This window comes from Thalia democratica, chromosome 7 (genome assembly GCF_965202585.1).
Source record: "Thalia democratica chromosome 7, ktThaDemo2.hap1.1, whole genome shotgun sequence".
Classification (NCBI taxonomy): domain Eukaryota; kingdom Metazoa; phylum Chordata; class Thaliacea; order Salpida; family Salpidae; genus Thalia; species Thalia democratica.
In genome coordinates, this window is record NC_139171.1 from 35,042,334 (window position 1) to 35,066,791 (window position 24,458).

At 28.4% G+C, this 24,458-nt stretch overlaps 3 protein-coding genes across 3 annotated transcripts; all 3 read left to right on the plus strand.

Moving 5' to 3' along the window:
- Positions 1–1,147: 1,147 nt before the first annotated feature.
- On the plus strand, positions 1,148–2,124 carry LOC145840673 (phosphatidylinositol N-acetylglucosaminyltransferase subunit C-like). The gene has a single exon (XM_082947996.1). It carries the CDS (start codon positions 1,152–1,154, stop codon positions 2,028–2,030), a length of 879 nt encoding a protein of 292 aa, XP_082804122.1. The 5' UTR covers positions 1,148–1,151; the 3' UTR covers positions 2,031–2,124.
- A 1,243-nt stretch (positions 2,125–3,367) lies between these two features.
- Positions 3,368–5,142, plus strand: LOC145840399 (D-lactate dehydrogenase, mitochondrial-like). Its single transcript, XM_082947651.1, has one exon. The coding sequence runs from the start codon at positions 3,558–3,560 to the stop codon at positions 4,998–5,000; it is 1,443 nt and encodes a 480-aa protein (XP_082803777.1). The 5' UTR covers positions 3,368–3,557; the 3' UTR covers positions 5,001–5,142.
- A 699-nt stretch (positions 5,143–5,841) lies between these two features.
- On the plus strand, positions 5,842–14,757 carry LOC145840577 (uncharacterized). The gene is made up of 13 exons (XM_082947881.1): positions 5,842–6,017; positions 6,178–6,231; positions 6,511–6,676; positions 7,946–8,109; positions 8,700–8,792; positions 9,702–9,865; positions 10,247–10,353; positions 10,636–10,761; positions 11,738–11,898; positions 12,520–12,705; positions 12,973–13,190; positions 13,634–13,724; positions 14,201–14,757. Exons 1-13 carry the CDS (start codon positions 5,865–5,867, stop codon positions 14,312–14,314), a joined length of 1,797 nt encoding a protein of 598 aa, XP_082804007.1. The 5' UTR covers positions 5,842–5,864; the 3' UTR covers positions 14,315–14,757.
- Positions 14,758–24,458: the final 9,701 nt, after the last annotated feature.

Below are 24,458 nucleotides of genomic sequence, written 5' to 3' on the forward strand. Positions count from 1 at the left end.
CATTGAACATATATTTAGATGTTCACATTTTCTTTCTAAATGAAAAATGTTTGTTTAGCTTTACAACTACTAGTCTAAAATTTTATAGCACTAAATTAGAGTTAAGCAAACTTTGTGTTTTTTGTTTTATACACACTTTTAAGAGTACAGTCTGTTTTCATCCTACTAAATTGTATCCATAACCAGAATCACAGTAATGTTGTATATAATTTTAGCATAAAAAAGAAAATTAGCAACTAGTCTAACTTTTCTTGGTAGTGCTAGGTACAATGCTTCCTCGCTTATCTGGCAATGTTGGGCAAGCTTTAAAAAAACAAAATAAAATTTTTTAAAGTTTAAAATTAATTTAACAAAAGCAAGTTACATTGTAAACAGTTTAACTAGTATTGGAACTCTTTCTGATAAAATGGAGGTTGGTTTGATATAACTTTCTTGTTTCTTACCACAAAACTCACGTAATTGGATAAGTTGTGGAAAACTTTCTGGTGTGGTTTCTAGTTATAGTTCAATCTGGCCTGTTGTTTACTAATGTTGATGTAAGTCCTGGCAATTTTTTCAATACAACTCAGTTTCATCGCAATTAGAAAATTATTCAACACAGTTTTTAACCTTAAACCTAGCTTTAAACTAAAAACAGACCCTAAAATATGTACTTTTAAAAACCTAAAAGAAATTCAGAAAACCTGGAAGAAATTTTTCAAAAAAATTTGGCAGCCCTGATAAGTCTTTCATTGAATTTACAAAACAGAACAATGAAAGTCAGAATGTCCACTTTTTCTTAACACTCATAGTTCAATATAAATTTAAGTTTCTCTCCTTGGGATAATTAGAAAATATTATTAAAGCAGAAAAAGTAAAGTCACTTGTAGTACTATTATAACTATAAAATTTCTTTGATCTGTTTTTAAACCTTTTTGAAAAAGTCTGAATCAAAACAGTTTAAAACTTAAAAGAATTGTTCTAAGCTTTTTCCTAAAACACATAAAATGCCTGAAAGTTCAAATTAAAACTCTAAAGTTAAGCTTGAAAAATTTACTTCTGTAATCAAGTTATATTTTAAGTAGAAATATATTAGTTTTAGAATTTTATATAAAGAACAATTTTAGGTTTATTTTAATCAAAATAACTCTTTAGTGTAAGTCACTGTAGTAATGAACACAAGTCATAAAACGAAAAGCAGTAAAACTTGGAAAAAAGTTTTGTACTTAGATCAAGGCTTTCCCGACAACTATGTTCCTGAAAGTTTTTTAAATGACACCAAAAAGAATGTTTTTGTGCGCAAGTACAACTATTGGAGCCTGGTTAAAAGTTCTGTAGTTTTACTGCAACAAATTTGCATAGTGTCTCTTTTTATTTTAGTCTGGTGGATCATGAGCAAACCATCTGTTTGCAGCCCGAAAACTGTTGTGCTGTTTTCATTTTTCACTTCCATGTGCGGGTGTGCTTTATACTACACAATCAAACCAGAACCAATCAAAAACTACAACGTGATTGGTTCCAACTTGAAAGTTTTAGCACTAATCAATGGGTTCTGCTATTACTTTTCACCTCTGCTGCGAACTCTTACACACACTATCAGCACTGACACAGTGTACGCAATGACAACTTTTGCCATTTTCTTCCATCTTATTTTTCACAACTACAACCAATCAGACAAGTTTGTTGTTGTCGCCTCCCGTTCCATTTCCTTCAACAGCGCTGTTTTTGCTGCTGTCTGCCTCGCCTCCCGCCTGGAGACAAATCTCCACTCCTTTGCAACAATCACTCTGGCCTTGCAGCTGTTCGGTTTCTGGCCGTTCCTGCAGGCATTGGCATGGAAACACCACCCAAACAGCTTTGTTGTGTGCGTTCATGCAGTCCAGAATGTCTTGGTTGTAGCTTGGATTTTCACCAGCTTCACAATGAGTCTCTTGTTTGCAATCACTTGCTTGTCAGTGACCTTTGTTTTCCCCCTTCTTCTGGTCAGCTTGCAGGCCCACAAAGACAACGTGCATGGGCCCTGGGATGAAGCTGTGATTGATGGCAACTGATGAACTAAAGTTTTTGTTTATATTTTAAAAAAGTTTCTAAAAGACTTATTGTAATCTAGTAGAAAGTTGAATAATTGAGTTAAACTATTTTTATTATAAAACAATGTTGTTATTTTTACTCTGATTTGAAACTAAAAACAATTTTGTGTTTTTTTGATAAATACTTTTAAATAGATCAAATAACTTTTATTCTAATAAACTTAACAACTGTTAATTTATAGATTTTATCTGAGATTTGTTATAATTGAAATAATTATGGTTATTTAAATTTGACCATTGAATTTAAGTAAGATTGTGTTTCTAATTAGTATTAATTTTTGTTTTTTATTTGTTAATACTACTGTTGGACCTAGTCATATTTTGTTTTTATAAAAATAGTATGTGTTAGTTTATTTCTCATATATTCATGATTTAGTTTACTGTGAGTTTGCACTTATATCTGTTTTGTTTTGGTTATTATGCAGTATAGTTTTTGCTTTTTTATGGAATATGTAATAAAGAAAAAATGCATTTACTATCTTCAAATTTACATAAGCCATGAAATAATTTCAAAACTGTTTATAAATAAACATTCAAGTATTGCTAAATGCGATGTTTATTTTTAAAGAGTTGTTATTTTTTAGTAATCTCTTTGAGGTTACTAATTTAGTTTGAAAAATTTAATTTAAGTATTACTCAAAGCTTTTTTTTTTCACTTTTAAATATATACTTTTTTCTATTTCAATTTTTTTTAATGAAATTTCAACTTGTATATATATTTTATATTATTTTGTTTAGAGTTTTTATGTTCAAAAAAAGTTGTTAAAAGTGTGCTCTCTTTTATTATTTATCTAGTGCATACTTTGTTTAAGGTCTCATAAAAATATTGATTTTTAGAAAATATTAGGCTGAAAAAAAAGTTAAAGCTTTTAATTTTTAACAAGTTTTAGTTTTTTTTATAAGTTTATTTGTTTTTTAATTTATTATATATATAAAATACTTATAAATTTTAAAACTTAATAAATTAAATTTTTACTTACTTGAAGCTGCTTATGTCTTATGCTAGCTTTAACTTATTTTTTATACCAGTAATCATACACTTTATAATACTATTTTTGCAAGTAGGTGAAATATATACTATTTTAGAGTTAAAAATTTAAAACTCATTACATATTAATATAAACAAACTGAAATATAAGTATTTAGTAAGCATTTAAAGTTAAGTCATAGGTAGTTTTGAATACTTGAGTGTACTAAGTATAGAAAATTAAAACTTAGAAAAACATTTTGAAACGTATATGAAGTTTGATAAAAGAAAAAAAATAAAAATAATGTTTCAAAAAATGTTTACTATAATAAGTTAAATAGACAAAAATTCATTCTTTTACTTTTTTTAAGTTTTAATTTTTTAACACTTTGTATACTTTTATGTATTTAGAAAGATTAGTAATTTTGCTAGTGTTGGAGTGTGAGCTGTAAAAGCACATAATTATTAAAGCAGAAGTCTTAGAAGATGTTATAAATAAAAAACATTAAAAACTTTTCATAATGAATCGGAAACTGTTCAACCCAGCTTTGCTATCAAAAAGATACTTGATGTCTGTTGAAAGTTTGTCTCAAGAAGCAACAAAAGCCTTCACTGCGGTGCTGGGAAACCAAAAAGTGAAAGTTTCCAATGCGGTTTGCAAACAGCACGACCACGACGAATCTTTCCACAAAGGAAACAAACCTGTTGCTGTTTTAATGCCTTCAAATGTTGATGAAGTAAGAGAAATCGTCAAAGTCTGCAGCAAACAAAAAATGACCGTAATCCCGTTTGGCACCGGCAGCGGTCTTGAAGGAGGGGTTGTTCCACTGGACAACAAGTCTGTGTGCGTCAACTTGCTGGGCTTGGACAGCATCAGGGAGATAAACACTGACGACTTGTGCTGCACTGTGGAGCCAGGCGTAACCAGGATTGGTTTGAACGATGCGCTGAAAAGCACCGGGCTGTGGTTTCCAATAGATCCTGGCGCGGACGCCTCAGTGTGTGGGATGGCCGCCACAAACGCTTCTGGCACAAACGCCGTCCGCTACGGCACGATGAAGCAGAACGTCCTCAACATGGAGGTTGTTCTGCCAAACGGCGACCTCTTGCACACTTCTGGAAAAGGCCAAAAGTGCCTGAAAAGATCTTCCGGCTACAACCTGACAGAGCTTTTTGTTGGATCGGAGGGAACTTTGGGACTGATAACTTCTGTCACCACTAAACTTCACGGCATACCAGAGTGCGTTTTGTCAGCCGTTTGCCCTTTTCCCTGCATTGATTCCGCAGTGCAGACTTCCATGCAGATCAAACAGTGCGGCATTCCGATTGCAAGAATGGAAATTGTTGACAAGAGAACTTTGCAGCTGGTGAAAGAACAAAGCAACTTGGACCTTGTCCCGTCTGACTCCTTGTTTTTCGAGTTTCACGGCAGCGAACAGTCCACTAAAGAAGAAGTTGAGTTGGTCCAAGAGATCTCAAAGACCAATGGAGCAGGAGAAATGAAATGGTCTGAAAAGTTAGAGGAGAGAAACAAACTGTGGAAGGCGAGGCACGATGTGTTTTACGCCGCCAAAAGACTCAGACCAGGACACAGCATCATAATCACAGACGTTTGCGTGCCAATATCCCAAATTTCAAGCATAATTAACTTCACCAAAGATCTCTTGAACGAGGCTGGCATTCTCTACTTGCTGCTCGGTCACATTGGAGACGGAAACTTCCACGCCTTGCTCATCGTTGATCCTGACGATGAAAAGGAAGTTGAAAAGGGCAAGGAGGCGGCAAACAGAATGGCGTTGCAAGCAATAAAGTTGGGCGGCAGCTGCACAGGCGAACATGGAGTTGGGATTGGAAAGAGGAGCCTGCTTGTACATGAGTGCGGCGAAGTAGGGTTGTCTTTGATGAGAAATATTAAGTCTGTTGTAGACCCTTTTAATATAATGAATCCTGGTAAGTTATTGTAGTACTTAATTGATGTTTCCAAGTTCATGTAATGAGGTAAAAACTAAACAAAATTTTAAATTATTATTGTCTTTCATAATATATTTCAAAATATTATTATTAAACAAGTATTCGTTTACTAAATAATTTTTGCATTAAATTACTATACAGTACGGTACTTGAATTTTTTTTTGTTAATTTAACATTAAAAATATTCTTTAAGTGCTTTCAAAATTTTTATGGTTGTATTTTGACTGATATTAAAGTTTAGTTATAGCTTTCTTAAAAAACATGTTTATATAATATTTAGTCAAGTTTAAAAAACCCTTTACAAGTATTATAGTTTTGTGAATAGTAAATAAAATTACAAATATCTCAAATATGTTTTTAATTAATAGATTCAATAAATCTAATCAAAAATCTTGAATACTGTCAGAACAACTTTTAGATTTTTGATCATTGTTTTTACTATATTACAAATAAAACTATCAAATCATTATTTTAGCAAGCTAAACTATGTTATCTAATTTCAACACCTTTTTGTATTTAAATAAAATTTTTATATAGTTAAAGTATATGAGCTTTGTAATAAATTTTTATTGTTGACACTATGCATTAATTCCAATCATAAGCTTCATAATTAATTTAATCATTGTACTGCATCGTGTTTTTGATTTAATATTTAATTTGAAAAGCTTATTCACAAAAACATCCTATTATTTCCAAGTTAGTTGATATCTAACAAAAATTTTCGATTTATAGCTATTGTATGCTTTAAAAAAACAAATTTATTATAATATTCCATGTTCTAAAGGTGCATATCTTGTTAAAAAATAATTACCAACTGTTTTATCTTTCAGAAGTTGTAAAAGGTTTATGATTAAATAATGGACGATTGGAAGTTTTTAATAAAGCCAATGTTAACAGCTGCTGCTGTTGGCATCGCTTATCATCTGTTCCTGTCCAGGACAGCTAAAAAGAAAGTTGTAAGAAAGCCGCGCGACTTTTCTGACAAAACTTATTTACGTGTACCAATCAAAGTAAGTTAGTTTTTATTTGATATGTAGGAAATTAATTGTTGGTAGTTCAATTTGACGTATGTCACTAGTAATTCAATAAAAATTTATCTTGGTTTAATTTTCAAAAGGTCTAATTTTGACCAAAAATTACATTGAAAGATTCAAGTTAACATTTTTATAGACTCCAAGACTTACTGGTATACGTCTAAAGATTGGTGTCTGGATTTTAGAATCTGTGAGTTTAAAACTTTTTAAAAATCTTACTACTATACGTGTTTTTAAAGTATAAAAAGTCTCATAATTAAAAAACTGTTTTTATCAACTCGTGGTTTATTATCTATTACAGTTAAAGTTAACATAAAAGCAATTAAAACAAGTTTCAGGTACAGGTATAGCAGTTAAACAACATTTGATATATTTTTATATCTATTTGATTGTTATATTACTGTAATGCTTCTACTATATACCTACTTATTAGTATTTTTTAAAATAAAATATAACAACATTTCTCCAGAAACTAGGAAAACTATTGTTTGCTAAGATACTGTTCAAGCAAGCAGGCATGAACTACTTGAGAAACGTTGAAATGTCCGACAGTCCTCTGTTTTATCCGAACCACCCAGGAGTCAATCCTGCTCCGTGCAGTAGTTTTACTGATGAAAATGCTGACACCACCAAAAGTTAGTAATTGATTTGATAAGAGTCAAAATAGACTAACTTGAAGTTTGTGTTTGTAATGATGTAAAAAGAAAATATCAAGTTTGTTTAAAAACATAATTTTTTCATAAACCACACACAGTGGACCTTAACTAGATATAAGAAAGCAAAAATTCTAGCGCATCTAAAGCTTCAAATAAGAGAAAAATCCTCTTCTACAAAGGATATGCCATTTGGCGCGAGTCCATTTTAAGAGTTTTTGTGTTACATAAAATAGGATGTCTTTAAAATATAAAAAAATAACCGTAAAAAATTAAACCCTTTGAAAATATCATAAACTAAATTTTTATTATACTTTTTTATAGTTTCATAAATGTATTTGAAAATTTCGTTAAATAAGTTTTACAAAAATTTACATCAAAAAATTTATCTTAAGCAAAACTAAAAAGTAATAATAAATATTTAATTTTATTTTATTTTTCCTAGTAAGATTTCGAAGATTGTGAAAATTTTTCCATTTGTGATTATATAAATGTATGTATATGTTTTAGGTTTTATTGTATCGTTTCAATTGAATTTTCCCTGACGAAACTTGATAAAGTATAGTAGAAAAAAAAAGAAACTTGAGTTATATATCTACTTAGTAAAAATGAATACATGTAGTTATCAAAATAGTTATCTGTTTTTACAGATTGTTATAAAGATAAAAAAAATGGTACCTATAAGCCACTTAAAAAAAAAAGTTAATGAGGCTTTGTACTTTCCGTTTACTGTTTTAGTTGATTTGTCTCTATATATATCTTTTATCTAATTTTTTAGAATAAGATTAACTAGAACTTTATCTTGTCAACAACTTTATATCTTACAACTACTTAAAATCTCCAAGCTGTTACAAAAAAAGTTAACTTGCATCTTTTTAAATTTAAAAATTAAATTAATGTTTTTAGATTAAAAAGACACAGCAAAAACATTTTAAAGTACTACTATATAAATTCTTATATTTTTTGTTTTAATAGGAATTTTTTTATTTAGTTTGAAAAATTATTTAGATACTATGTTGGGCTTTAATATTTAAGTTTACTATTTGAAAAAATTTACAAGTACTATTTTTATACAAGTTTTCATTCCCTAATCCAGTTTAACTCGATTCGAACCGGATGTGTCTATCTAAACAATCTACTTTTTTTTTTGCATGTTCTACCAAATTCATTTGTTTGAAAAAAAGAATTAAACAATGAGCACTTGAAAAGTTCCAGTAAACAGTTTTTAAAACATGTTTGTAAACATAACAGTTGAATCGCCGAAAAGCCATTTTGTTTCAATAAAACAACTGAGAGATAAATACGAGAGTTTAGAAGTCACGCCGCTTCAAGTTGCTTTGAACGCTTTGGATGCCGAAGATAAGCTGAAGTCGCTCAACATGTTCGTCAGAATGAACAAGCAGTCCGTTCTTGCGGTATGAGACTTGATGTTTATTTATTATTAATACTATATTTATGTTTTTTTAACGAAAGTGTAAAGTATGTGTTGCTACACTAGTTGTCTTCTTCTAAACTTAAAAACTACAACTTTACTGTAAAAAAAAGTACATCGTGTATTTTAACTGTTCAAAAATATAGATTTAATCGTTTGCTAACAAAAGATCCTAGTGAAACAAGTTCACTGGAATATAAATAAAAACAAATTATACAGTAATCTTCCTTTATTGTACAAACATATGTTTCTGTGTGTTAATTAATCAACACACTTCAACTGGGTTTTGTAAAGATTTGTTTTTATCATATAATTTACAAGAAGTAAGATTGAGGATTTAAACTACTTTAAAAACATATAAAATTTAAAACCTTGATATATAAAGTTTATAACCATGAGAACGGTAACACTATATTCAGCCGGGTATTAATCAATGGTTTTGTTTAAAACCCAGTGAACACTATAAATAACTTTACCAAAATATGTTTCGTCAAGTATGAATTACTAAAAGGAGCCTTACCTCATTATAGATTTTTACTGAGCAGTGTTATAATTAAATGTTATACAAAACAGCAAGCAAAAGAGTCGACCAAAAGGTACGTCAACAAAACGCCGCTGTCTCCCATTGATGGAATGATTGTGGGAATAAAAGATGAATTCAAAGTTGTAAGTTGTTTAAAGTGTAGCAAATTTTCACCGCATAGATGCTTTTGTCAATTTATATTTTACTGAATGACTATGCTTAAAATATGTAATTTCCACTTATAATATATGTTCCAAAAAATTAACTATTTCTTTGATAATTATTAATTAATTATCCATATCAACTTTAAGTATTACTTGCAATAAAGTTAAATAGCCTTATTTTAAGTTGGTTGAATATTATAACTGTTTTGGAAACATCTTAAATTATTGTTCATCAACGACTGTGTCAAGCTGAAAAGATTGGTGCAGAAATCTAGAAATACTTATCAAAATTATTACATGTTTCAAAAATATAATAGGGACATCATTAATGTACCCAAACCATACCTTGAACCAAAGCAAAAGTGAGTTTCTAACGTGTAATGCGTAGGTATAGTACTTTACAGGCAAATAGTAGCTGATAGTCTTCTCTAGTTTGTTTTAGAGTTACTATAGTTTCTCAAAGAATAAATGTGTTATATTTCCATTAATCATATAAAGATCATATTTTTGTTCATTTAGCTTAATTTGTTTAGTGAAATATTTATTTTTTCAGAACTTTTTTGATAGAATTCATTCTAAAGGTTTAGTCATTCCATCATCGATAACCCTAATGTACATAATTCTAATAAAAAAAAAACTTTGCCATGTTTACAAAGTTTAAAAAATTTACTTTGAAATAAAGATAAAAAACACCCAGCCTACTTCCAGTCATAATACTCTTGACAGTTTGAAACCCTCTGTGCAAAAATGCTATTCAAGTTATTTTTAAACTTGAAAAGCTGTTGTTTAAATGGAAACTATCACCTTGTTATTATGTAAAAATAATTTTCTCTTCAGCCTGGTAGCAATTTAATCGATGTGTTGCTAGTTGCATTATTTTGTTGACAGAAAGGCTTGGCTTGCAAGAAAGGCACGGTGTGGTCGAGCGAGGGTGGGCCGAGCAAAGAGGACAGCTCGATCGTGACGAGGTTGAAGGACCTGGGCGCCATCATAATGGGTGTCACAAACATGCACGAAATCGGACTCGGCACCACAGGGATCAATCCCAACAAGTTTGTTTGTTTTCAAAATGTTGTTTGATTAACATGGGTTGAGTATGTATTTTTGTTAAAAGCAGCTCCTAGACTCTTTATTGTACTTCAAACATATCAGTTTAGTGTTTCATTTTTTTGTTTTTCACTTTTTCAAAAAATATTTTTTTTGCAAGCAGCATTAAATTTTTATTTAAAGCCCAAAATGTTGCATGAGCATGCTAGTTCATTTTTAAAACCAAGTTAAAAATAACCTAAACTATCATGGGGGAAATTTAAAAAGCGTACAAGCGCGTTTAAAGTTACCAAGAGTTTTCGCTGTAGCCATTTTAAAATTTATACACACAAATAATCTTCTCTGTTTTAAAGTTCTTAGTAAATGAAAACAAGCAAATACAACAGGGGCTACGGGTCTTGCAGGAATCCTTACAACAGAAACCACGTGACGGGTGGAAGCTCTTCCGGATCTGCAGCTGCTGTAGCGAGCGGAGTGTGCACTTTTGCCATCGGTAATCAGTTACTTTACTTGTTATATTTTTATTAGTTGTTAGTACATAGTAGGCATGAACAGAAATAAGATTAACAGGAAAGCTAACAAAACAACGTTTTAAAAATGAAAGGCACTTTTGCTATCGGTATCAGTGTGTTGAAATTCCTATGTTTCTTATTAAAAAAGACTCATGATAACTAAATGATAATTTTTACCGTTTATGTTTTTGAACAAATTCCAACGAACAATTGAACTTTAGTGTTAAATATTTTTTATAACAACAAAACATTCTGATTGAAAGGCACGGACGGAGGGGGAAGCGTGAGAATACCGTCCGCGTTGTGCGGAGTCGTCGGAATGAAGGCCACCTTCGGAAGGTACTCGTTGGGAAGAGCTGAGTGTTCCGCTTGCACAGTCACTCACGCAGGTGATAAGAACGAGTTGCATAATATGCTGTATGAATAAAAGTATATTCTATAGTACTCTGATTCAGTAGTTTTCAACTTTTTCAAAAGCTTATCGCAGTAAAATAAATCATGTGCTTACTATACTTACATATGTAAATTACCATTAAATAACACTGTTTGTGTATATTTTGAGTGTCTTAATATACAAATAGCGCAGTATTGAAAATGTATGTTACATTTAGCTGTTTTAATTAAAAAAGAAAAAAAATACCACCATTTAAAAATACCCTACTAATTTTTTTGTGCACAGTGAAATAACTCATGTGCACTTTTTGAAAACTACTGCTTTAGTTAGTAGTTGTTTTATTTGTGTTATAAATATGTTACGTTTTTTGAAAGTTAATATTAACTTTAGGATATATCTTTTTTTAGTATAATATTATTTTTTCAAATTCGTATTTTCTATAATAAGAAATTATGATAATTATAGGAAGTTGTGCATATGGTAAATTAAATTTTACAAATAAATATTTTAATTTTTGTACTTAATTGTAAATTTTTAGACCATATAAAGAAAGGTTCATTTTTCAAAGTTGTATAAATTTTTAGAGTTTTAATTTAACTATCAGATACTCTTACAACTTATAAAATTCAAAGTAGTTTTCGAGCTATAAGGAATCAAAGTTTATGAGTTCAATAGTTTCCTTATGGGAGGTGCAAAGTTAAAATCAACAAAAAAGAAAACTAAATCTATATCTTCTTTTTCTTCTTAAAATTATAACTAATCTTTTGTTTAATTTTTACCGCAAGCTAATAGTTATGAGTTTAGTCATTCATTCTGAGGAAATTTTTAATTTTTGAGATAAAGTTTAACTAGGTTTTGTTTTTCCCTATGGCGATAGTTTTGTTAACTTTTTTACAACTATTATTAAGTTATAAGCAAAAAATGTTAACTTCACTTTATACATTCCATTTATAACCATCAATGATGTACAGGAGCAATATGTTCGAGTGTAGAGGATCTTTCGTTGGTTTACAGCTTGCTAGCGACACCAGACGTCGAGTACCCGATTGGCACCGTACAGCCGCCTCTTAAAGTTGCAAGCGATAAGCCCATCAGTGAAATTCGCGCTTGTTTTGATTCTAGATGGTTTGAGGTTACTTTTTTGACAGTAGATAATTTTTCTAGAACTCGTAGCTGTAAATTAATTTAACATACCGTAATTTTGAAAAAAATATTAAGCTGTTTAAAGATGTTTTTAAAGGTATTTGTACTAATTTTACAAACTTTTTTTTTACTTTTTAAATTTGTTTTGGGCTGAAGCTGATAGTTTAGTACTACTTATAGTAGACAGCTAGTTTGTTGTTTTGTTTATTTGTTTTAATAGTAATTGAATGTTTGATAAAAGTGATACTTTATAGATGCTACAATCAAGCATTAAGAAAATGAGTATATTGCTGATAAAAAGCTTTTATATTTTTGAGGTTCCGATATTGTCAGTAAAAACTGCATAAAAGAGATTAATTTCTACAGCTTGATTAAATTAAGTGTTTAAAAACTAAATATTTTACCGAATCTTAACACAAGTTAATATGATGAATTTGACTTAACTTATTTCAGATTTTTAAAAATTACTGTGATACCATGTTTAAATTTTCCATTTTTACTTTGTAATATAAAAATACACTTTAGGTTTGAATTATTAAAAAGCTTGAGTCCTTGTAACACTTGAGTAATATTCAAAAAAGTTACAATTTTGATCAAACTCAAAAACCAGGACTGCGACTGCGAAGTTTTGGATTTGTGCAATGTTGCAAAGCAAGAGCTGAGCAAAGTCGTGGCTTGCCTCGATGACGTGAAAATTGCCGAGCTTTATGACGTCACCATCGCTCACCGAACGATAATCACCGCCGAAATGGTTTGCGGACTTCAGGACGAAATGGAAACGCATGGCAAGCTGCTGGTGCGGTTTCTTAATATTTTTGGTGTTTTTTGCAATTAAACTTATTGGCTAATTTGTTATGTTATATAAATTTATTTATTTAAGTTGCTTAAAACAAGTACTTTTAGAATTTATATTTTAAACTACGTTATGTCATCAGCCGAGTAGTACTTTTAATTCTTTAGTTCAAAAAAGATCAATTTTTTATTATCTACTAACACAAGCGTTTAAAAAAAACTTTTTAACTTTTTTAATGAAAAAGCAACATTAAAAAAACGTTTATCGCAGAGTTACCCTACGAGGTCCATACTGGCCGGTGCGGACCAGATTAGCAAGTGCGATTACTACAAGTCCAACCAGCAGCGAATGAGAAGCTGCAACCAGTTGCAGCAGATATTCGGTGACTATGACGTCATAGTCACCCCGACGACGGGCTGCGCCGCGGTGTGCATATGCGACGACGACATCGGGTACCTGGACGCCGAGGAAATTTGCATGATCATGAAGTTGGGAAATTTGTTTTGTTCAAGTGTAAATTTCAAAAATTAAAAAATTAAAACATCTGTTTTAAAATATTAAACTTGAAACATTCTGTCTATAAACAAAATATGTGCAGTAATTTATTTTTTGCATACATTTTGTATATTTGGGCTCTGTTAAAAGTGAGTACTCAAGATATAGTTACTGTAATTAATTTAAGTTTGAAATGTTTGGTTATATTTTTTATACAGTTTAACAGAGTCTTTAAGTGAGTCTATTTTACTAACTTCAATTTTTTTGATTCAAGTTTAGTTGCACAATTTTGCGGACTAATATTTTATTAATCGTTGGAGATTTAAGAGTTGTTTTATTTGAGTTAAATTGTGGAAACCTACAAGTTTTTGTAGAATGTTTTTATGAAAGCTTTATTTTGTCTAATTAATAACTAGTTATGTCAAATAAATTATAGGTACTCAGCATTGGGAAATCTGACAGGAATTCCAGGCATTACTGTGAATATTGGATACATTGACGGTGTAAATCTTCCTATTGGATTTCAGGTGAGTTTTTTAAATTTGTACGTGCATTTATTGCAGTTTTATAATGATGAGTATTTTATGTAAATAAGTTACCTAAACTGTTAGAAAAAAAAATAATATAAAAATACAATAATTTAAAATTTTTGTTACCGTTTAAAAATTTTTACTGATAGATACAATAACAAATCTGTTTTTATGCACTAAAATATTTGTTTTGATTTTTCGACGACCCTTGCTTAACTGGTTTAAGATTTAAGGTCCTGGAAAGCTATCTTTGGTAGTTTGGTATGCACTATATTAAAAAAATTGAAACATTGTTATTTAAAATATAATTTAATCAGTTTTTTTTTTGTAGTCTATAAAGAACTAGTGAAAAAATTCATATAAATGTTATTATGATACTGAGAAATAACTTTTTATCGTTTGATTTAAAATTTTATATACTGTACGTTATTTAATAAATATAGACTTATATTATAAAAAACTATTATATACAGATAATGGCGCCTTGGTACCGAGAGGAATACTGCTTGCAACTAGCTGCTTATTTAGAAGGCAAATTCAAAACGATGAAAGCAGAAAATTTTGTAGATATTTCAGTAAAGCCATAAATTTTTTAAAAACTGATTAATGTTTTTTAATTGCCCTTTAAGCTACTATTTGTTAACAACTAATCATAAAGCTTGTAAAAGAACTAATGAAAATTGTTTATCACTCACTTTGTTATATCAACCTTTATTATAAAAAAAGTATTATCTAATCAGTATTCAGAAATTATTTTTTTTTAATGTATTAGTTGTCACAATTTAAGTGTTTCTTTTTTATTTAATGCTCTAGTTTGTTTATTTTTAATTTCTTTTATGGAAGCTTACAATGCCAAAGGCTTATTTGTAATGCCCTATTTTTTAAAAACTGCAAAATTTTTTTTTATTAGTTTTAACTTATAAAAACATTAAGTTATGATGTATTTCTGTATCATTTATTTTATCAAAACTAAAAAAGCTTAAACCCTTACAAAAGCTATTTTCTCACTATAAATTTTTTGTTGTTCAAACATCCATATAAACAGACTTGTATTAGTTAGTCCTTGAACTTGCTCTTTTAATATTTAAAACGTTTAATCTATTACAATAATAAACTAATTACTTTAATTTAATGCATGGAATTGTTAATATTTTTTTAAAACAGTATGCTTTTATTATAAATTAACTTAAAAATCAGTTAAGTGTGTGAAACTTATTCGGATGTATATTTGTTTAATTTGTTCATACTGCTTTAACTTCCAAAGTAATAAACTCTATTTGTTGTTGTAAGGAAGAAATGGGTTAATTATTAATTGCAATACACATTATGTGATTTGTTTACTCAGGCATGTACTACATTGCACATGGAATGTAACAAAAAACTACTAAAAAAATGTATAAAAGCATTTCATTTTATTTAACTGCAAGTTTAAAGTAATACCTATTTTATCGTAAATCTCAAATTAAAATTTTCTTAATACAAAAAAAAGTTATTTTATTGCTGTGAACTTATGAAAAGGAATTAAAGAAGTTACAAAACGTTGTAATAGAAGCAAATATTTGAAAATTGAATTATCAAAATCTTGTGGCTTAGTTGCCTAAAAATGCTCTCAGAAATTCATTGTACGGAACTCTACCTAGCATAGCGTGATCGTAATATGACATCAGGTTGAAAAAATCTTCTTCGTTCAACACTATTGAGTACTCGGACAGAACCTGGAAAAAATAGTTACAATGAGCTTTTTTACAAAAGTTTTAATTTTCTAATCATGTATTTTACATTATTAATTTTTTTTTTGAGTCAGATACAACTTTTAAGGTTATCAGGTTTAGATTAGTTTTAAACATAAAAAGTCTTCTATGAAAACTGAAGCTTCCAAGTAAAAAAAAACAAACTCAAATCTGTGTAGTGTAATTTTTTTAGGGAAGAAAACTATTGAAACGAGTATTAAGCAAATACTGCTTACTTAATAAGAAATTAAACACAGTCATTACATAAAGCCTTTACACAGTCATTATATATATAGCCTTTAAGGCAAGATATTTAAGTAGATACTATGCAGTTCTTATCTTTTATTTAAATCAACCACTTTCTAAATCAAGAGTGAAATATAAACTTATTTAGTATGATACTTTTTTTAATGTACCAATAAAAACTAAGTAATCCACAAGTTTAAACATTGAAAACTCAAGTTTTAAGTAGCTTAATAAAAAACTTAAGTTAATTTACACAAAAAGCATCGCATGAAGTTTCTTATAAAATATTTCACAATACCGAACCTTAACTTTTTTAAAAGCTTTTATTGAGGTTTTACCCAACACAGTTTTCGCCTTTCAAACAAGTAAAAATGTTAGACCACATTTTTGATGAATACAAACCTTGCGAAATGTGGACGGTGAAACGACACCGATCGCACGGAGGTCGTGTGTTCTGAACGTCCTTCTCATCTCTTTCCAACAATGAAGGAGTCTTCCCCTCAACCTTAACATCACCTCGCAAAACTGCTCGCTTTCCTTGCCGAATATCAACTGTAAAATATTTCAACTTTCAAATAAATAGCTTAAGTTTCTTATCTAAAAAATCATCATAAAATGTTATCATACGTTGGTAAAGCTGTATAATGTAGTTGGATTATATTTAGGTGTTTGAACTTGCTATTAGGCTAAGCGGCAGTTTTGCATTTATCTTTAATAAAACCATTGTTGATTACTAAAGAAAATTTATTTGGCAACAAATAAAGTTTATTAGCCCAACGAACAGGAATTCTGTTGCTGTGGATCATTTTTCTCTCCAACATTCCTTCATCCCTGGGTCTCAGTGTGAGTAGGAAATGTTTGAGAAAGTTCTTGTAGTGAATATTGCTGGGGCTTCCTCGCATCTGGTACTTAGCAGTCAAGTCTCTTGCTTCGGTAATGGTTAGCTCAATACCGTGCTGTTTCAATACATCTAAAAGACAATTGAAAATTTATTTGATAAACTTAACCTAAAGTTGACCTATACATAAAAAAGTATACAATGTGTTTTAAGTGTTACAAACTTATAAAAATATGTTCGTACAGTTATGAAAAGCTAACGTTTAAGTTTATTTTTTGTGTTCTTAAAATGCTTTAACTTCCTCTCAAAGGTCTCTTAAGTTGAAATTAAGGTAAGCACTGATTTTTTTATAGCTTTTTACTTTGATAAAACAGCAAAAAAAATTGTATCAAGTTTTGCTTGTTTGAACACATAACATTCCTACTTGAACCATTACAAACCAGTTACAAACTTTCATGACAAAACGTCAAGTTTTTGAACACTGACCTGCAAACTCCTGGCAAGTCACAGAGTTCGTTTTCCTGCTGTCCAGCTTCTGGCAGCTCGTTTGAATTTTCTTCCACTTTTTGTACACGTCCTCCCGAATCCTCTCCTCCAGCAACGCGACGGAGTGAGATGGAGAAACGTCGATGCATTTGAAGCCTCCTGCGCTGGCAGACACTGACGACGTCGACTGCCGTGACATCACAGACTTTCCTCGAATTCCGATGCCAAACTGACCAGGCTCCTGAAAAATAAATTTATTAAAATAATTAAACTAATTTGGCTGTTTTAATTTTACAGTGTCAGAGTATGAAAAGTTTTAAATTTCCAATCGAATTCGTTAATGAAGAATTGTTTAAAGCTCTTAAAGTTTGTCTTTTGTCATTAATATAATATTTTTTTTATTAAGTGGTGATATAATATTCATTGTTAGATTAAAATAAATGATATTTAGTTTTAAGAAAAGGTATATTATAGTGTTGTAATTGATATAATTTTTTATAAGTAAAACAGTCTTGTAACATTAATTATAATACTCTATAAGAGATTTGTAGACTTGTTAGTTTTTCTAAATTTCCTGGGCTATGACGTTAAACTGTATCCAAGTGGTGTTCGACTAGATAACCGAAAGGTTTTTTTGTGCACCAGGTCCTAGGACTAAATACTTTAAGCGCTTTTTTTGTATTCAATAAACAATACTAAAACGATAATTTTTGGATACTGGCCTGAGAAATGTTTTATTTTCAATTTAGTACATACAACCTTGTTTACCAACGGTATAATTTTGATTAAAATGCATCTGGGATGAGTGAATCTGAGATACACATGATTTTTTTCGAAGTTTGTTAGATTTTTATGACGTTTCGACTTTAGAATAGTCATTATCAACATTAAAATAGTGCAATATAATTAAAACTAACCCTAAAAACTAAATATATAAGACGAATTAACTTACAAGATATATAAAATTATGCATTACAAGTTATACTGTATATGATTGATATTACCCACACGTTCAGAATTTTGAATTATTCATTGGTTTACTATTTAAAAAAGTTTATTTACCTAAATTTTATTCTAAGTCATGTAATCTTACTGCAATATATAGTTTATAATTTAAAATTGTATATATCTTGTTACTTAATTTGTTCTTATAACCAAAAACGTATGGTTTTAAATGGTTAAATGTGTGCATAGCTATCTTAGAAAATTGTAAGAGAAAAATAACAAAAATATTCCCAAATATAGCTTATTACAAAGAGTTTTTTTCTATTAAGTCTAAAGTAAAATCAACAAACTCCAGTCATGGGCCTGCTGGGAGGAGTTATTGCTTGTCTGGTGTAACAGCATTGGTCACCTCCTCCCATAACGTCCTCTTCATTTGCTACATAATTCAATTTTTGCAACTCTTCTTCCATTTCACTAGCTGGGCGGTTTTGTACTTCCTTTAATAGTGTAATGAGTTTATTTAACATGTAAAGTTATTGGTAATCTCTTTTATAAATCACTTAGTAAAAATGAAAACAGAATTCATGAAGTAGACGTTACAATTAGTTACAACGATCTTGCCAGTATTAAATAAGTAATAACTTCATATTAAAAAATTTATTAAGGTATAATAATTTGATTAAATAACAGACCTTAAGTTAGGAAAAGTAACTTTAAACAAGCTGGACTGAAAATAAACTAGTACATTTACATAAAGTTTTATAAACTCACTTACCTCTTCTACTTGACTCATAGTGTTTCTTTTTTGCTTGTTCTTAGTTTTTACTTTAAAAAATTCGAGCTTAAAGAAGCTTTGATTATCAACTCAAGTTGCTTAAAAGTTGGAAAGTTTAATCTTATTGAAAACTTAGTTTCAAATTGTCTGATAAATGAAAGTTTTGCTGAGCTCAGAATATTATTACATCATAAAGCTAAAGCATAAAGTTTGGAACAAGTAGAGTAAATGTCTCATATTATGGTTTTCTAAAGTTAAGTAAAATATTAATGTATAAAAATAAAACAGTACGTGAATTAAGTTTGTTATAAAAAATTTTAGATAGTTAAGGTTAAATAAGTAAGTTTTCAATTTTAACTAGTCGAACCTTTAGTTAATAAATCAGATACATACTACATAAAAGTATTTAAGTCCGTTATGAAACATGTTTTTACCTTTTAATTTGTGCTTAACTGATTCAATAAACTGAAAAAAAAAACTAATATTCTGGTTAAATCAAACAAAAGGACTTAATACTTACCTTAAATATACACAAATCTATTACTACTTATCATGTTTTAACAACTTTGGTTGTTCATAAAAGTTAGAGTTTATAAAAGCCTTAAACGTTTGGAATAGAAAAAAACCTAATTTATGCTTTTTCAAAAAAACTGATATCCGTTCTATATTAGAATTTTGTATTAATTCTGTTTTTGCTTATAATGGTAAAAAAGTAGTTTTATAGAAAAAACCAAATCTCAAAAAGTTAAGACAAAAAAAAATTACGAGCAGTATTTTTAGATGAAACTAATTTGCATTACCAATTTTTTGAAAAGCCTAGCCATTTTATAAATAAGGAGAATTATAATACAAAATGTAAAAATAAAACGTTTTGTTTAAATAAAAAAGTATAAGTATTTATTTTTAGTTCACGGTGTAAGTAAACATTTTATAAACCGTTTAAATAAAACTGTATTTTTTTAATAGTTATTTATAATAAGTATTTTCCAAACTTTTCCTAAGATAAGAGTCATATATAGTTTTGTATTTTAAATAAAATCTGTATATAATGCAATAAAACTATTAAAAAATATAAGTTTAAGCATTTGTTGACAAAAATCAGAGCGAAACAAGTTCACTGCAGTATATAATAAAACAAATAAAACAATACTTTTTCTTTATTACACTAACACATGTTTCTGTGTGTTAGTGTAATAAAGAAAGTATACTGTTTAATTTCTTATTATTATTTAATGGAATATATTTATATAGCCTAATTTATAAAACTAATATGTACTTACAAATTCTCACATTTTTAAGTATAAAGTAGAAAATATTTCAAATTTCTTAAGAAATATATTTATTTTTATAGAAAAAATATAAATAATATAAATAACTACATACTGGCAACGGATTAGTTATAAGTTCTTGTAGTCTCCCATAACTATATAAAAAATAACTAGTATACTAAAAGAACTTAGTTATCAAAACTCTATATCTTATGTTATCTAAGTAAAAATTAAATGAAATATAATTAAAAAAACAAATGATCATAATTTTTTTTTTTTAATTTCTAATTTAATCTATCATTTATTTTCAATTAGTAACAATCTTGAACTGTACTTCCGAACGATAAAAAACAATACATTTTTTTAACAAGTTGATTATCCTTTTGGTACGGTTTAATGTAGCTTCAACTTCAATTTTTTTTTGTAAAAACACTGTTTATAGTATTAAATCAAGACAAAGTACTTTTATTTATAGAAACACATATTCTATTAGTTTTTCGGAAATTTATTACAATGAGTTTAGTAGAATAAAGAGTAAAACGTTTTGTGAAAAGCTTATGTCTATTTGAATAATTTTTAACAACAAAAAGTTTTAAATGTTATCTAAGATATATCGAAGTTTGTGAAAACTAGTTTTTCTCAAGTTACCCGGCTGGCTCTTGATCTCAGAAAAAAAACCGTTTATAAGAGTCTGGGAGATAATTTATTTAACTTTTTAAAATAAAAACACCAAAATATTTTTTTTTTATTATCTGTTATATGTTTATTATCTACTTTTAGATTCTATTTAATACTTAAATAAATCTATATGTATTTGTAATCTACTTTTTATTTATTTTCTATTCAATCAACTGAATTCAAAGTTAATTTAAAATACTGAATAGAGAAAGCAAAGAGTATTTGTTGTAGATATAGAAAAAAACATTGAAAGTTAAAAGAGTACAAACATTTAAAAAAAGTCTTGGTATTGTGTTGTAAAAGAAACAAAAAACAAGACAACAAACAAAACAACATGCTTTTATTAATCCAGTTTTGAAAAACGTATACTAATAAGGTGCATGTTGAATGTTTAACTTTAAATTAAATAAATATTTAAACTTTTTAGGAGGGAAAAAAGATTTAAAATTGGTTACAAAAATATACAAAAGTATCTTACTGTGTAGAAATTTATGTTCTTGGTGGTTCTGATCCCACGTTTTACCAGGGAATTTGCGTTATGAATTTAGTTTGATTACATTTTTTCGTAACAAACGTAAGTACAAAAAATATACTTCACTCAACGCTATTTTCAACCTATTTAATCTAAATCCTCTAGACAACTTATAATTTTTTTTAAATAACTTAAATTTATTACTCTATAGCTATTTATAAAATGTTTACTCAAAATTTTCGACAAAAAGAACTTAGTACCTTCACTTTTTAGAAAATATCTATAATAACTTGTTTAATATTTGAATTTAATTGAAACTCACTTAAAGACAGTTTAGAGTATTTTTTAATTAGTTTCAAGCTTTTATTCATACTAATCTATATTTCAAACTACAGGATCTATAAATCTATATTCCTTTTGCGTATTATACACAAATTTATAAACTTTTCAAGAAAATTCTGCTTAACACAGATAGACTTTACAAAATTCACATAATTATTCTCATTTGCAAAAAACTCTTGATTTAGATTTTCGTTTTAAGTGCGTTTTACGGCTTATTATGATTGTATGTATATTTGTAATAATTAAATGTTATGAAATATTTTTAGACTTGAAATAATTTTTTTTATGCTTGAATTTATTGAGTTCTCGCACTTTTCTAAAGTTTTTGTTAAACTTCATTAAATAACTTATAGTAACAAAAACAGAAGAAAAATGATTTTATTGATTATTATGAAAAACTTCCTTTAACTTTTGTTGTTTAACTAGATATATTTTTTTATTTAAAAAAATAGATTATGTAAGTATTTAAAATGCATTTTTATTTAACTTTAAAGTATTAAAACTAAAATGATGCTATATTTGTAAATTAAAACTATAAGTTAAGTTTGAAAAGTATTATATTTCGTCATTTCCTTACGCACACAAAAGTTATGTAAGCAAAAAAGTTTACTTTAAATTAAGTAAATTCTACATTAAGATTTTTTTTTAAACGTAAATACAGCTAAATAACATAAAATCACAATTAAGTACAGTTAGAAAAACAATTACGAGCTATTTACACGTAAAATAATTAGATTTCAAGGTCAGTGTGTTATTAGTTACACAATATCATTTCACGACTAGGCTTTTAACCGAATCTATTATGATTTGCTGTGACTAAAGACAACTAAAAACATTCTGTTCCAACATCAAACAGGTAATTACATGAAAACCGGAAATCAGAAGGTTTTTAACATTAGTGTGACGTAGCCACTACTTGCTACGTAGCCCGTCTGCAAAAGTTATGTAAAGCCTGAACTTCCGGGTTGGATATCACTAACCCAAAATTTCTTACGCAACCATCTTGATTTTATTAAACAAATACATAAAAGTAAATAAAAGTTTGAAAAATAAGTTGAGGCTTGATGAACTCAAATGAGAAACCAAGCATAAGTCGAGTGACTGCTTTCAGTTAAATCGATAAAGTTTAATATTTACTTAAAGCTATTTGATACGAAAAAAAAACAACATTTTTTCTTCTTCATAACAAAAAAATTGATGAGTTTCTTTTCTTTTTGGTAAACTATATAAAAAAAGATGTTATTACTAATTAATACTTATTGTAAACAAAACTTATGAATTTAATTATGAACAAATTTTATAACTTTACTTAAAAATAAATTGAAAATATATAACTCAGAAACTTTATAGATTTTTATTTTTGTTAGATAATTTTCCAAGTTTTGCACTTACAGTTTTATAAATATATTATATATCTGTAAAAGTTAATTTTTTTAATAAAAAAGTTTTAGTTTAATAGCTTGATTACCGAAAGGTTCTTTGTGCACCATGTCCTAGAACCAAACGTTTAGAGCGTCTTTATTTTTGTATTATAACTGTCTATATTTTTCAATAAACTGTGATAATGTAAGGCAGAATAATGAGTAAATTTAAAGTTTTCTAAGTACATTATGTAAATTATACTTAAAAAAATATGAATAAATACATTGATAATACGTACTAAACAACTTAGAAAACTTGTGATTTTAGAAGTCAGGTTTTAGTCGTTTGAGTGATATTTTCAAATTTTGTTTTAAGCCGTTGTAAAGTTCCAATTTCGAAAACAAACTTAAACGACATTAATAAATAATCTAAATAAAATTCAACAGTATAAAAAAAGGTTTGAGCTAAATCTGTGTTTATTATGTGTAGTACTTACTATTACAAAAAAAAGACTTTAGGATATACTATAGTAAATTGGAAATCTCTGCAATGTTCAACTACTTGCTTCAAAATTACTCGTTCGCAATATAAATGATACTTAGTTGACTTAAACATAAAAATTACACTGAAACTTTCATAAAAATTTTAAACCCATAAACTTAACAAAAGTAAGTTTGGTTATATGTATATTTTCATAATGAGTTCAATTGCTACTAATTTCTAGTTATTGCAGTTTTGCAAAATTCAAAATTTGCTGACTCTTGATTACGTCTTCGAATGATTATGAAAAATGCCTATTGAAGAAATTCGTTGTAGGCTTTTGAAATTTTCATTCACGGAAAAACAGCTTGATTTTTATTCTAAACTTATTTTTTTTTAATTAGTTAAGCTCTTAGTTTCTAATTTAGTTTTACCCGCAAAAATACTATTGGAACAATAAAGTAATTTCTTTCATATTTGTAAGCTGCCAGGAACGTAAACAAAATTGTGTTGACATTGAGTTCGAAAAGGCAAACGCATCTGGCTTGCACAGTGACGTAACAAAAGAGCCAGTTTACGATTGAAAGTTTTATCAGATGAAGCAGAGATAAGAGATGAGATGTTGCTCTCAATCTGCTTATGATAAATGAGACGCGAGTATTGGACTCCCTTTGTAGCAAATTAGATCGCATGTTTTTGTGCAACTTTCATTTGCGTTCAACCTTTTCTTGCCAGCACTTTAGAACAAAATTTAGTTTGATTTAGTGTGGAAAATAGATTTTGAGTCTCAGTTAAAACTGTTTGGTTTTAGTTGCTTGATATTTTCAAACTAAATATCACGTAGGTTTTTTGAATTTTTTATAAGCAGCCTCTATCTTTTGTTAATATACTAGGCATTTGTTTATAAGTAGTAATTGGAAGTTAAATAAAAATTTTAAATACTTAATTTTAGAGTTTTTATCTGTGGAGAGCTATAAATCTATTAAAAGCGTAAAATATTTAGTTCTTTTGTTAAAATTAGCTTGATTGTTAGTGTTTTTGTCCGTTTAGTTTATATTTCTTTTAAATGATTAGAAAAAAACTAATCAATATGTTTACTTGAAACCAAG